This window comes from Macaca nemestrina, chromosome 4 (genome assembly GCF_043159975.1).
Source record: "Macaca nemestrina isolate mMacNem1 chromosome 4, mMacNem.hap1, whole genome shotgun sequence".
Lineage (NCBI taxonomy): Eukaryota > Metazoa > Chordata > Mammalia > Primates > Cercopithecidae > Macaca > Macaca nemestrina.
The window spans coordinates 57,198,048-57,213,711 of record NC_092128.1 but is presented as its reverse complement, the minus strand read 5'-3'; the positions used below and the strand labels follow the sequence as shown (position 1 = coordinate 57,213,711).

The following is a 15,664-nucleotide window of genomic DNA, read 5'->3' as shown; positions in this document are numbered from 1 at the left end:
TTTTTAAATTTTGTAGAGACAGGGTCAAGCCATGTTCCCCAGGCTGATATTGAACTCCTGGCTTCAAGCAATTCTCCCACTTCAGCCTCCTGAAGTTCTGGGATTACAGGCATGATCCACAATGCCCAGCCACTGCCCACTTTCACTAATGTTATTCAACACAGCAATGGAAGTCCTAGTTAGGGCAATTAGACAAGAGAAGGAAATACAAGACATCCAAATTAGAAAGGAAGAAGTCCAATTATCTTTGTTTGCAGATGATATGATCTTTTATTTGGAAAAACCTAAAGACTGCACCAAAAATCTATCAGAACTGATGAACAAATTCAGTAAAGTTGCAGAATGCGATCAACGTAAAAAAAATCAGTAGCATTTCTATATACCAACAGTGAACAATCTGAAAAAGAAACCAAGAAAGTAATTCCATTTACAATAGCTACAGATAAAATAAGATACCTAGGAATAAACTTAATCATGCAAATGAAATGTCTCCACAGTGAAAACTACGAAACACCGATGCAAACAATTAATATTGTTAAAATATGCATACTACCCAAAGCAATCTACAGATTCAATGTAAGCACTATCAAAACGCCAACGACATTCTTCAGAGAAATAGAAAAAATAATCCTCGAATTTTATCTGGAACCACAAAAGACCAAGAATAGCCAGACATTCTGAGTGAAAAGAACAAAACTGGAGGAATCATATTGCATGACTTCAAATTATACTACAGAGCTATTGTAACAAAACCAGCATGGTGGCCGGGTGCGGTGACTCACGCCTGCAATCCTAGCATCTTGGGAGGCCGAGGTGAGTGATCACTTGAGGTCAGTTCGAGACCAGCCTGGCCAACTGAAGAAACCCCGTCTCTACTAAAAAAAAAAAAAAACAAAAATACACACACACACACACACACACACACACACATATAAATTAGCCAGGCATGATGGTGCATGCCTGTAATCCCAGCTACTCCAGAGGCTGAGGCATGAGAATCACTTGAATCCAGGAGGCAGAGGTTGCAGTAAGCCCAGATCGCGCCACTACACTCTAGCCTGGGTGAGACAGAGGGAGACTCCATCTCAAAAAAAACAAAAGCAAAACAAAAAAACCCCAGCATGGTACTGGCATAAAAAAAAGACATGTAGATCAGTGGAACACAATAGAAGCCCAGAAACAAATCCATATAACTACAGTGAACTCATTTCAACAAAGGTACCAAGAACATCACAATGGATGTTCTCTTCAATAAATGGTAAAATGACGCTGGGAAAACTGGATATCCATATGCAGAAGAATGAAACTAGACACCAATCTCTCATCATATACACAAATCAAATCAAAATTGATTAAATATTTAAATCTAAGACTTTAAACTATGAAACTACTACAAGAAAATATTGGGGAAACTCTCCAAGATATTGGACTGGCCAAAGGTTTCTTGAGTAATACTACCAAAGCACAGGCAACCAAAGTAAAAATGGAGAAATGCGATCACACCAAGTTAAAAAGCTTCTGCAGAGCAACGGAAAATATCAACAAAGAGACAATGTACAGAATGATAGAAAATACGTGCAAACTACCCATCTGAGAGTGAATTAATAACCAGAATATACAAGGAGCTCAAACAACTTTATAGGGGAAAAAAATCTAATAATCCATTTTAAAAATGGGCAAAAGGTCTGAATAGACATTTCTCAAAAGAAGACACAAATGGCAAAAATGTATATGAAAAAGTGCTTCACATTATGGATCATCAGAGAAATGCAAATCAAAACTACAATGAGATATCATCTTACCTCAGTCAAAATGGCTTTTCTCCAGAAGACAGGTAATAACAAATGCTGGCAAGGATGTGGAGAAAAGGGAATCCCTGTACACTGTTGGTAGGAATGCAAATTAGTACAGCCACTATGGAGAACAGTATGGAGGTTCCTTGAAAAACTAAAAATAGAACTACCATATGATCCAGTAAGCCCACTCCTAGGTATATACCCCAAAAAAGGAAATTAGTATATTGAAGAGATATCTGCACTCCCATGTTAACTGCAGCAATTATTCACGATAACCAAGATTTGGAATCAACCTAAGTGTCCATCAATGAATGAATGGATAAAGAAAATTTGGTACATATACACAATGAATAGTATTCTGTCATGAGAAAGAACGAGATCCTGACACTTGCAACAACATGAATGGAACTGGAGGACATTATGTTAAGTGAAATAAGCCAGGCACAGAGAGACATACTTCACAGGTTCTCACTCATCTGTGGGAGCTAAAAATTAAAAGAACTGAACTCATGAAAATGGAGAATAGAATGATCATTACCAGAGGCTGGAAAGGGTAGTAGGGATGGGAAACAGAGATGGTTAATGGGTATAAAACCACAGTTAGATAGAATGAATAAGATCTAGTACTTGACAGCACAACAGGGTGACTACAGTCAATAATAATTTACTGTACAATTTAAAATAACTAAAAGAGTATAATCAGAACATTTGGAACACAAAGAAACGATAAATGAAACGTAAATGGATACTCCATTTACACTGATGTGATTATATGTTTGTATGAAAATATCTCATGTACCCCATAAATATATAAACCTACTATGTACCCATAAACATAAAAATAGATTTAAAAATTATATTTAAAGTTGACTTATCCTGTCACAACCTGTGTGATTCATCCAAGGGAAGCATTACTATCTGCAGCTTAAAAAAGAAAAAACTGAGGCTCATAAAAATTAAATAACATGTTCAATATTATAAGCTGGTAAATGTCACAAAATCAAATAGAGGTCTCGATGCTATACACAGTGCTCTTTCAACCTTATTATACTATAAAGCATGGTAGTTTAAAAGTACATTCAAGAAAAGGACATAAAAGTGAAAATGTAATAAGCGCCTTTGTCTATGGCTCAGTACTTCTTTTTGGTAGATCTTAATTTTCTCTCTACTACTATAACCAGCTAAGGCAAGAGGAATGTATAGAAAACCATACCCCCTCAGAAGGCACTTCTGTGTATCACTTAGGATGCTTTCAGAAGCAAGAAACTAAAAAACCCAACTTCAAATGACTGAAAAAATACAGGGATTTATTGTCTCACACAGTAAGAAATCCCAAATTAGGTCATTTTCAGAACTGATTAATTTTACAGTTCATAAAGTCCTAAAAGGCTCAAGTTTTCTTTCCATCTTTCATTTCTGACATCCTCAGCCCATTAGAAAGCTCCTTTCATGGGAATTAAGTCACTATAAAAGCTTCAGGCTTGCAGGCTCATGCCTGCAATATCAACACTTTGGGAGGCTGAGGCAAGAGGATCACCTGAAGCCAGGAGTTCAAGACCAACTTGGGCAACAGAGCAAGACCCCACTTCTACAAAAAAGCAAAAAAGGAAGAAAACTACCCGGGCATGACAGTGCAAGCCTGCAGTCCCAGCTACTTGGAAGGCTGAGCAGGAGGACTGCTTAAGCCCAGGAGTCAGAGACTGCAGTGAGCCATGGCTGTGTCACTGCACAACAGATTAAATGACAGAGCAAGACAGGCAGGAAGAGCTGAGAAGAGAAGAGAAGAGAAGAGAAGAGAAGAGAAGAGAAGAGAAGAGAAGAGAAGAGAAGAGAAGACTAATTTCAGGCAACGTGCCTCACCCACCAATGTCCCAAGACAGGAAGGCAACCCTCTATTTCATATCATTATACTGTATTATTTAATATATGTAAAGCACTGAAAAAGTGGCACATAATAAGTATCACATAAAGTTTGCTATTATTATTATTGGTTGTTTTTAGGATGTGAGAGACTTTTCCCAGAAGGCTTCATTTCTCATTAGCCAGAATTGGAATACATGTCCCATTCTATGCCAATCACTGGCAAAGGAAACAGAATGCCATGATTGGATTAGACTTACCAGGATTCACCCCCTCTGAGACTCTGGATACACATTCTTTGGCTATAAAGCCTGTGGAGAGGAATGAATTCCTTAACAAAGTAGAGGCTCTTCCACTAGGAAAAAAGGTCAGGAACAATTTTGGGTAGGAAACCCCTATATGGCAGTCTTCCACACATCCTTTCTTCCCAAGGAGCTAAAAGAGAAGGAGTCTGGAAGGACCTTGGGGCTTGTTCTCACAACATGGAGAAAGGAATAAGCCAACTCTAGAAAAGCAGTAAGAAAAAAGAGGCAGACGGACACATCTGATGGTGCTCTCGTCCTGGGATTAAGTTAACCCTGAGAAAAGCTTCACCACTAAGCACGGTTTAGCTTGAAAGCCAATAAATTTCCCTCTTTAAGATAGTTTGAGTTAGATTTGTCTTACTTGCAAAAGAATCCAGGAGACTGATGGAGGAAGAATAATATTAAATGACTGCACATGGTTTTGGAGTTGAAAGCTGAGACTTAATACTTTTGAACCATCCGCGCAACCTTAGGCAAGTTAGTACTCTGAAATGCCCTACACATACTTAAGTAGACACACACACACACACACACATGTGCACATGCCCACACGCACATTAAACATGGCTGAACTTTACCAAAAAGGTGTTCCCAACTATTTACAATTGATAGCAGTTACCAGTCAAGTTCATATTACTCAGGCTAGTTTCTCATTTAAATTACTAAATGAATCCCAATGCTGGCTCATATTTAAAAGTCGTTAAACATATTCATTAGTTTTCTCATTGCCAATTGACTCCTTAAAGACGATGACCAAGATCCGTATCATACAGTTCTTCCTTAGCCCTGTAAGCTAAATTCACTATTTTACTATCACTATACAATGTTGCTAGTGCTTTTTTTTCCCCCTTTTAAATTTGGGGAGTTTTTCTAAGCCACTTTTCTCCTATATATTTATCCAGTGAAAAGAGAACCTCATTCTCTCATAATTTTATCTGCACAGTCACAGTGGAATCTTACGGGTCATTATATTGTTTAAAAGAATACTCAGGGTGTCAATTATCTTTGAATACATGTAACTTCAGGTCCCTATTTCAAATAACTTCCAAAAGATAAGTAACTCCATTCCCTATCCTTGGAAATGAGAAACTAGAAATATGAAAGCAGAGTATTTTGCTACAAAACACATTCAGTAGCTCATTATTAACTAAAAACTATTCTGGTTTCTCCCCTGCTATCATTCTTGTTGCATTAACAGTTCCTCCAAGTTAATAACTGAAAATTACTTCAGACCAATAGGAACTTTAAAATTATTCATAACCATGAAGGCTACAACAGCATAAAATGAAGTTTAAAATTGGATATTAAAGGACTTTTAAAATCTCAGAGTAAACCATGCATAGAATAATTTATTTAGGCCAGTTGCAATGGCTCATGCCTATAATGCCAGCACTTTGGGAGGCTGAGGTGGGCAGACTGCTTGAGGTCAAGAGTTCAAGACCAGCCTGGCCAACATAGCAAAACCTCATCATTACTAAAAATACAAAAATTAGCTGGCTGTAGTAGCATGCGCCTGTAATCCCAGCTGCTCGGGAGGCTGAGGCAGGAGAATTGCTTGAACCCAGGAGGCAGAGGTTGCTGTGAGCCAAGATAGCACCACTGACTCCAGCCAGGGCGACAGAGTGAAACTCCATGTCAACAAAAAACAAAACAAAACAAAAGAATAATTTATTTAAAAATACTTGATAATTAAGTAGAATTTCTGTACACATTTATAATAATTTAAAAGTTTGTTTTCATTTTCTCCTGGAAATATCACATCTGATATTATAGCTCATGTTCAAAAGAGTTTACAAATCAAGTGATGGCTTTTGGCCATTCAATATTCAAATATAAATATAAAAATGTCACAATTTTCTAGTGGAGAAAGGTGACTCTAAAGTGAGTTATGGCTGGGCATGGTGGCTCAGGCCTGTAATCCCAGCACTTTGGGAGTCCAAGGCAGGAGGATCGCTTGAGGCCAGAAGTTTAAGACCAGCCTGGGAAACATGGTGAAATCCCATCTCCACAAAAAAATACAAAAATTAGGTGGGTGTGATAGCATGTATAGGCACATAGTTCCAGCTAGTTGGGGGGCTGAGGCAGGAGGATCATTTGAGCCCAGGAGGTCGAGGCTGCAGTCTGCCACGTTCACACCACTGCACTTCAGCCTGGGTTACAAAGTGAGACCCTCCCTTAAAAATAAAAAGGAGTGAGTTACTACCAAACAAATATTCAAGAAAATGAAGATAAATGTTTTTGGCTTTTATTTACAAGGATACTACTCAGTATAAGCTGGATACTATTGAATGATAGTTACAAAATCAAAGAGCATTACAATATTAAAACTTTTAAAAATCATATAATCCAGGGCTTCTTAACCTGGGTTTTAAGATAGATGTGATATTTTCTGTATATGTACATTATACACATTTTTCTCAAAATATGATCCTTAGCTTTCAACACAATTTCAAAGGGGTCCGTGATTGAAAACAGGCTGAGAACTATTAGTTAGTCAATGTAGAAAAGTGGAAATTGATGCTCAGAGAAATAAAGTTATTTGCCTGTGGTTAATCAGTAAGTACAACTGCAGTTCTCCTGCCTTCATTTCACTGACGCATAAACACCTCTAAAAATTTTTTTAATAAGCATATATTTAAGAGACAAACAGATCTGTATGACCTAAGCCAGTGAGGGGAAACCTCAGGCTAATGATAAAAGAAAATATTAAGATGGCAGCTGGGAGACATGACTTAAGAACAATCTATTCAGTATGGACTAGATAAAACAGAGAGTTCTAGAAGGGTCAGTTCCAAGAAAGGAAAAAAGGAAGAGATAATACCTGAATATGACTGACTGCAACAAAAGAAGTGCTACAATTTCATCAGAGACTTAGTAAAAGAATTTGAAAAACCAAGCAAAGGGAAAGAAAAGTTACACAGATTGGAAATATTACAACATAACACATCTTTAAATGATACATACACAAACATAATAATGTAAGCACCAAATACTGATTTAACCAAAATTTGGAGTCACTGGGACGATAGAGGGAGGAAACTTAGGGGAAGCTTATAAAAAAGCTAAATCCTAATCATATAGTCAGAAGTCAACAAGTAACATCTACAATAAAATGACCAAGAAAAAACAAGGCAGGCATGCTTCAAAACATGAAATATCATTTTTAAAAATGGTGTTATTCAACAAAGGCTGTCTTAGAGCATAGGTCAGCAAACCAAGGCCTACAGGCCAAATCTAGACCCTTGCCTGTCTTTGTAAACTAAGTTTTACTGGAACACAGCCACGCTCATTAATTTTACATATTGTCTATGGCTGCTTTTGTGCTACAATGGCAACGCAAGGTTGAGTGGTTGCAGCAGAGACCTATGACTCAAAACCTAAATTATTTACTATCTGTTCCTTTAAAGAAAAAGTCAGTCAATCCAATTCTAGTTTAGAACGTTGTATGACATTTTGTATCTCTGACTCCTACATATAAATGCCAGTATTCCATCAAAAGCCATTAGGATGAGGAGTGGGACTCCTCATCTTTGAAACTTTGGTTTCAGAACCACTGAGCTATAAAGATTTTAAAATGATTGCCTCTGGGGGAGCAAAACTCAAAGACTACGTAAGGATAGGGATGGATAGTATTGCAGGCTGCCTTTTTTTTTTTTTTTTTTTTTTGCAATAATCCTTGAAACACTAATCTTTCAACATATTCACATGTATTTCTTCAATAAAATTAAATTTAAAAGCAAAAGGAAAAAATAGAGCAAATCAAATCCAGTTAATGGTTCTGACAACTCCCTAATTTTTGTGATGAGCCTGGGCAACATGGCAAAACCCCGTCTCTACTAAAAATACAAGATCTAGCTGGGCATAGTGGCACATGCCTGTAGTCCCAGCTACTTCGGAGGCTGAGGTGGGAAGTTCACTTGAACCCAGGAGGTCAAGGATGCAGTGAGCCGTGATTGTGCCACAGCACTCCAGACTGGGTTAACAGAGTGAGACCCTGTCTTAAAAATAAATAAATAAATATATAATAGAATATGTGATTACATTTGCTAGTATATTTTATGACATTTCTTATAGTTGCTCTGGAGAATATTTTGGTTGCATGTATCCAAAGCTGCCAGGTAAATAACCCTTGGATAAGAGGGTCATTTCAGTTACAGGGCTAACTTCAGTTACAGGGCTAACTGAATCTGAGTATAATATTTCACACCGTCTGATCCCAAGAAAGGTCAGTCAACCAGGTATGTTCTATAAATGATCTTCAGTAAACTCTAAAGTGTTTAATGTAAAAAGCCAAACAGAGAAAAAGTTTATTAGGTAGAAATTAGAAAAGAGAAAAACTTTCAAAGATACAGACAGGAAAATGTTTAAAGTTTTTTTTGTTTTGTTTTCCTTAATTTACAATTTTATTTAGCTCTTTAGCTAAGCAGACTGATTTTTAACTTGACGGGAAGTTTAAAAGTTTAAAAGGAGGCACTAAAAAACACAGAAGACAATTAATAGTATATTGATATCAATACTTCCAATAAAGTACCTCATATGAAAAATGTAATTATATACCCGTGTCATGTTCTACCCAGAAAACAAATAACACATCTAAAAACAGACCATAATCCCATGCCAGCTACTAAGGGAGGTTTAGGTAGGAGGATCTCATGAGCCCAAGAGGTTGAGGCTGCAGTGAGCCATGAGTGTGCAACTGCACTCAAGCCTGGGTGACACAGTGAAACCCTGTCTCAAAAAATATTCTTAAAAAAGGCCATATTCTTAGGTTTGTCTAACTTTTAAAATTACTTTTAAAATTAGTAATTTTAAAATAACTTATTTTCAATTGAACAAAATTTTAAAATCATCTGTTTGGCTGGGCGCAGTGGCTCATGCCTGTAATCCTAGCACTTTCAGAGGCTAAGTGAGGCGGGCAGATCACCTGAGGTCAGGAGTTCAAGATCAGCCTGACCAACATGGCGAAACCCTGTTTCTACTAAAAATACAAAAATTAGCCAGGCGTGGTAGCACATGTCTGTAATCCCAGCTACTTGGGAGGCTGAGGCAAGAGATCGCTTGAACCCAGGAGGCAGAGGTTGCAGTGAGCTGAGATCATGCCACTGCACTCCGGCCTGGGTAAAAGAGAGACAGACTCCATCTCAAAAAAAAAAAAAAAGTGTGTTTTTTCTACCATATAAGAAAAGCTTTAAATGTATCATTATATTTTGTTAACAGACACCTGAAGAATAAGGTATCAAAATGTTTTAAAATGTGAAAACAAATATAATTCACTATGTACACAAAAGATCTAAGGTATTACACGAAACAATGTAAATTTTAAAGAATATAAACAACACTCATTAGGAGTAAACAGTTTACTGTATTGTCAAAAATGCCTATATTCTTTTGGACTTTATAAAGAAAAACATTACATCGGTAAAGCTTATTTTGAAATATATGAGATGATACAGCTATTTAAAGTAGGTATGACAATCCTAAAACATCAAAATAAACACTTCAATATTTCAGGTTGTAAAACAGAGTCCCCAAAACTTTATTTTACTAAAGAATTCAGCTACTGAATTGTAACTCACAAGAAACAAATTAAAAACTGTTGATACATAATATATAACTGTTGTTACATAATAGCTCTGCTAATCTTTCTCTTAGAAAATTAAAGAAAAATGTTAATGCTTGTATAAAATGCTCATTTTATCCACTCCTGGAGATTTGCATTATATTATAATTAATCTAGCTACTTTGCTATTGTAGAGTAAAAAGTAGAGAAAAAATATTTTTCAGCATCATCTTTCCCATTTATTTAGAAGTAAAATAAGTACAAGGAAAATAAAAATAATCTTCCTTTTCCACTCAAAATCCTAACATCTATAGCATGAAATAAACATTTATTTTTGAAATTAAAACATTTAGAAAGCTAAAAGTTTTGACTATCAACTTACCTTCTTTTGATACCAGACTATAGCATCTGTGACTTTGGACGCCATTTATTCCACTGAAATCACACATTGGTCATTTTAGGCTGTGCAAGAGAGAAAAACATACAAATGACTTTGTTTCCACCTTCCAAAAGGAGACAGAACAGCATGCAGACATAGCACTCTGGTTACTTGCAGAGCAAGGGGTGTATGACGAGACTTATATTACACCCTTCCTCATTACTATTTTAGCAACAGGTTCTCTTAAGTAAACAAAAATCAGTTGCCACAATAAAAGAAAGTTCTATTTACGTGAATAAATAACACTTGTTTTCTTACAAAATAGGTTGAATTGTCTCTTTTAAAAAATATTTTACATAAATTTCAGAATTTCCTAGGTTATACCAGAAATTGTACATCTACAAATCCACATACAAGAAACCAATTAATTCAATCAGTAATGTAGTTTTTTCCTAAAAACCAGTGTCAGTTACCGTTGCTAAAGGATGGCTTAATAGAGATGACAGAATTTATAATGACATTTAATTTTCCCTGATACTCAGTAAACACAAAACTGAATTAAAATAACCCAAGAAGCCAAAAAGTATTTATGTTAAATACTAAGCCAATATTAGAGTTAATACACAGGAATAATTAACACTAAAGACTTCCCAGATATCACAGCTTGCTAACTGTCATTTAAGTAATTATGACAATCCTCAAAGATCAAAATAAACACTTTAATATTTCAGTTTATAAAATACAGTCCCTAAGTTTATTTTATTGAAAAAATTAAGCTACTGAATTGTAACTTACAAGAAACAGATTAAAACAGTTGATATGTTATATAACTGCAAATCTCTTTTAAAAATAATTAAACTAAGACAAATACCAAAAACCATTTCATAAGCATCTTTTCTGTATTTGTCTAAAACAGGATTGGTACTAAACTTAATGATTCTTTAACCCTAGACGTTATTTGAGACTGATTCCCATCAACTCCAGAATACTATTTTAGTCATAAGATGACACTGGCATAGAGGGTACTTCTAGTCTAGTGTTAAGGATTAGCCTAGAACAGGTTCAAAAGCAGTTATTGGCCCCAGAACTCATTACAAACCAGGATCATCCAAGGCCACACAGGATGATCTCAGGAAAATCCTGGGAGTAAAGCACCCTGCTGAGCCAATCCTACTACATACAGATCTCCAACTGTAGAAACACTACTACTAGTTTGCCTCAGTAAACAAAGTACCAGAGGTTTGATATATCACTCTTGGGAGCATGCATGTTTTTTGAGCATATTAAGATTCAGATACAATAAAAATTATCAGCAAGTTCAGATGTTTAGATGATAAACCTCTAAAATTTAAAGCAGAATTTATTTAATGCCTGTATTTTTGACAGTGTTATAAACCAAATTATTTTATAACCTTTCCTAAGATATTAGTGACTCTAACTGATCAAATTCAAGCAAACTATGTTTTGAAATCCCTGACAAACAGCCTAACATAATGGAAAGAAAAGAAGGATACAGTCAAAAGACCTGAATTCAAATATTAGCTCCACTATCTATTACGTAAAATTGAAGAAGTCACTGAATTTCTCTCAACCTGTTTCTTTCACTTATAAATTAGAAATAACTGTACCTCCCCATCCCTTATAGGATCTTTGTGACCAATAAATAATATACATAAGATGCCTGCCACAGTCCAGGACATGCAGTAGGTTTTCAATTACAATTATTTTTATCATCAATTTTCACATAAAAAATTCCCCAATCTGGGAACTAGAAAGTATTTATATTTCCTTTTTTAAACATAGCAGTTTAAAGAGAAATACATGCAACCAGTTTTTGTTCACACTGAAAATAAAAACAGCTACCCAATTATCATAAGGTTACAATGTCAATTCTCAATTATATACACATGGATTATTTACAGATTTCAAAGTTCACCTCCACTAATTTCTCAGTCAGGTGTGGCTACCTTTATTTCTCTCACGAGGGTTTTTTGAGGAAGCTTTCCCTTACTGACTTAAAATTTCCCATTTTTGTTTTTCTGTCCTGGAAGCCTTTGAGTATGATCTATTAACTTTAACCACATTATATCCCAGAGGTTTTCCCCACTGATTTTGCTAGGGGACTATTCAATAGACATTACACCCTCATTATATTTGTTTGTCATGACAACTGTAAATGCTTTCCAGATTGGTTATAACCTGTCCCCTCAAGCAAAGTATGAAAAATGGTACAAAAAGATGAGAATATCAACTTTTCACTTACCCTCTTTTCACTTTACCCAATCTTTATTGACAAATATTCCAGATTATCTAACAAAATAAAGATCCTTTTCCTAACCCCCTAACAATGTAAATAATATACGTTTCATATACAAAATGTGAAAGGATTTTGTCAGTCTATTAAACATATCAGATATTTAATATATTTAGGGAATATTTAAACATTCACATATAAATAATAGTTTTTTTAAAAAAAGAAAAAGCTCAAATGAAAGTGAGAAAAATACTGCCTGCCTCACAAGAAAATAATCGCAAAGACTTTATATATATATATTTGGTTTACCTAGCTACACTTAGATAAATACCAAAAATCTAACAGCATTCTAGTTATATAAAGTGTTCTAAATATTTTAAACTATATTTATTTGGGTCTATAGAAATAAAAATTCAACGAATTTTCTTTTTTTAAAACAAAAACAAAAACAAAAAACCTTTCTTCAGTAATGGTGATTTTCTGTGCAAACTCATTTAATAGTTTTTCCATTGTGTCAACAACCTTTCAGTCAAACTGAATGGCTCATACCTATTTTTAAAACAGGTTTTATAGCATGCTGAGATAGATTTCTGAACTGGATATCTGACAAAGCACACTCAAAGATACCCAAATTACATGTGGGTATAAACAACATGGATTAATAAGTCAAGTTATTTCATGAATAATGAAGATTATTTCTAAAGCCTTTCCAAGTTCTTTGATTCTATGATAGTACAGGAATACAGTTTTATAGTCTCTACCATCATGATAGCTCAGATTTAATGTTAAATTATCATATTAAAGTTTATTTACAGAAAAAAAGCAAAAAAACTTACTGGGGACCTTTACTAGAGGATCTTAAATCTTTTTTGATCAACTGATCTGATACAAGCATGGGTATTATGATGCATAATACTTATTTATTTAGAAATAATCCAATCCTAAAACCATAGGGCTAACTGCAGGCATAATATTGGGCGGTTAACTCTAAGCTAATACTATCCTTGACACAGATTTAATTATCACACCTTAACAAAATATCTGAAATTCTTCTTTTTTTATTTTTATTTTTTGCTTTTTTTTAAATTATACTTTAAGTTTTGGGGTACATCTGCAGAACGTGCAGGGTTGTTACACAAGTATACATGTGCGATGGTGGTTTGCTGCACCCATCAACCCGTCATCTACACTGGGTATTTCTCCTAATGCTATCCCTTCCTGAGTCCCCCACCCCGACAGGCCCCAGGGTATGATGTTCCCCTCCCTGTCTCCATGTGTTCTCATTGTTCAACTCCCACTTATGAGTGAGAATACACTGTGAATGATGGTTTCCAGCATCACCCATGTCCCTGCAAAGGACATGAACTCACCCTTTTTTATGGCTGCATAGTATTTTGTTTATCCAGTCTATCATTGATGGGCATTTGGGTTGGTTCCAAGTCCTTGCTATTGTGAATAGTGCCACAATAAACATACGTGTGTATGTGTCTTTATTTACTGTATTGATTTCCACACAAAATGCCAAAGACCAGGGTGGTGGGAAAAGATGAGTACAGAACAGATGGTATGTTAAGTCTGCCTCTACGGAATCTCAATCAAATACAGCTGAACAACATGGGGGGTAAGCTGCGCTGGTCCGCTTATATGTGGATTTTTTTCAATAAAAGTTATACCAAGTGTGCCTGCTACTCCTGCCTCCTCTTTTACCTCTTCTGCCTCTGCTATCCAGGAAGGCAAAACCAACTGCTCCACTTCTTCAACCTATTCAATGTGAAGATGACAAGGATGAAGACCTTTATCATGATCCACTTCCACTTAAGGAATAGTAAATATATTTTCTCTTCTTCTTCTTTTCTTTTTTTTCCAGATGGAGTTTTCACTCTTGTTGCCCAGGCTGGAGTGCAATGGTGTAATCTCGGTATGATCTTGGCTCACTGCAACCTCTGCCTCCCAGGTTCAAGCGATTCTCCTGCTAGCTGGGATTACAGGCATGTGCCACTACATACAGCTAATTTCGTATTTTTAGTAGAGACAGGGTTGCTCCATGTTGGTCAGGTTGTTCTTGAACTTCTGACCTCATGTGATCCTCCCATCTCGGCCACCCAAAGTGCTGGGATTACAGGTGTGAGCCACTGTGCCCGGCCTATTTTCCCTTCTTTACAATTTAATAACACTTTTTCTCTAGCTTACTTTATTGTAATTATACAGTACATAAACCTATAACATATAAAATATGTATTACCTGTTTATGTTATTAGTAAGACTTCCTGTCAACAGTAGGCTATTAGTAGTTAAGTTTTGGGGTATTCAAAAGTTATAGCCAAATTTTCCACAGCACAGGGGTCAGTACCCCTAACCCTCAATTGTTCAAGGGTCAACTGTATAATAATGCCCATGAGTATTCTTTGCACAAATACGGTCTCCCACATTGTCAGATTTTTAACCAATCCCCATGTTACAAAAATTATATCAAATACTATACAATGTTACAATGTACATCTCTCATTATCTGAACCAAAATTCTCTGTTCTGGCATGACTCTAACTAGGCTCAGAAAACAATGTATTTCCACCTCTGACACTTTGCCTGTGTTATTATTATTCCTATTCCATCCTTTTCTCCACTCATACATCCTTCTAAATCAGCTCAAATCCTACTCCTCCAAGATGAAGCTTTCTTTTTTTTTTCTTTTTTCTTTTTTTTTTTTTTTTTGAGATGGAGTTTTGCTCTCATTGCCCAGGCTGGAATGCAATGGTGTGATCTCGGCTCAATGCAAGCTCCACCTCCCGGGTTCAAGCAATTCTCCTGTCTCAGTCTCCTCAGTAGCTAGGATTACAGGTGCCCACCACCACGCCAGGCTAATTTTTGGTATTTTTAATAGAGACTGGGTTTTACCATGTTGGCCAGGCTGGTCTCGAACTCCTGACCTCATGTGATCCGCCCGCCTCAGCCTCCAAAAGTACTGGAATTACAGGCATGAGTCACCACACTCGGCCAGCTTTCATTTGGACTAAAAAATGCTGAAGCTTAATGTCTCTCTTCTAGCACCAATATATGCTCAAAAATCTGTAATTTAAATAGAAATATAAAGCAATATGTGATCACACAGGTCACTTGGTCATATATAAATACTCTTAAAGAAAAAATGTGGCATCAGTCTTTCTTTGTCTCTAAGTACTCAGTACACTGTAATATATGGTAAAGGAAGTACAGCAGATAAAAAGCAATGACTAAGCATCAAGAGGACTGGGTTCTAGATCCAAGTTCTGATACTAAGAGCTGTGTGCTCTTGAATAAGTACTGAGTTCTCTGGACCTCAGTTTTTTCCAAGTGCCATCTAGCCAAATATTCCACAACTCAACAAAGGTTAAATAACAATTGTGTGAAAAGAAAGAGTTCAGAGCAGTCTGAGCCATGTGAGGTATGCAAGCACAGACATGTGAGTATAGGACTTCAGTCAAGCCCCTACACCCAAGCCTGGGGGGCAACTGTTTAAAGTCATTCCTTCCT

At 36.0% G+C, this 15,664-nt stretch overlaps 1 protein-coding gene across 11 annotated transcripts in view; it reads right to left on the bottom strand.

Annotated features, from left to right (window-relative positions):
- Positions 1–15,664, bottom strand: part of LOC105475369 (putative homeodomain transcription factor 2) — a 158,479-nt gene that overhangs the window by 107,979 nt on the left and 34,836 nt on the right. For 10 of the 11 annotated variants that reach the window (XM_011730560.3, XM_011730565.2, XM_071094741.1 and 7 more), the window contains exon 2: positions 9,904–9,983. In XM_011730560.3, coding sequence (XP_011728862.1) covers positions 9,904–9,948 — 45 coding nt within the window. In that variant the 5' untranslated portion in view covers positions 9,949–9,983. Of the gene's footprint in view, positions 1–9,903; positions 9,984–10,695; positions 10,715–15,664 lie in introns of those variants that run through there. The other variant, XM_071094739.1, reaches the window with a different exon arrangement.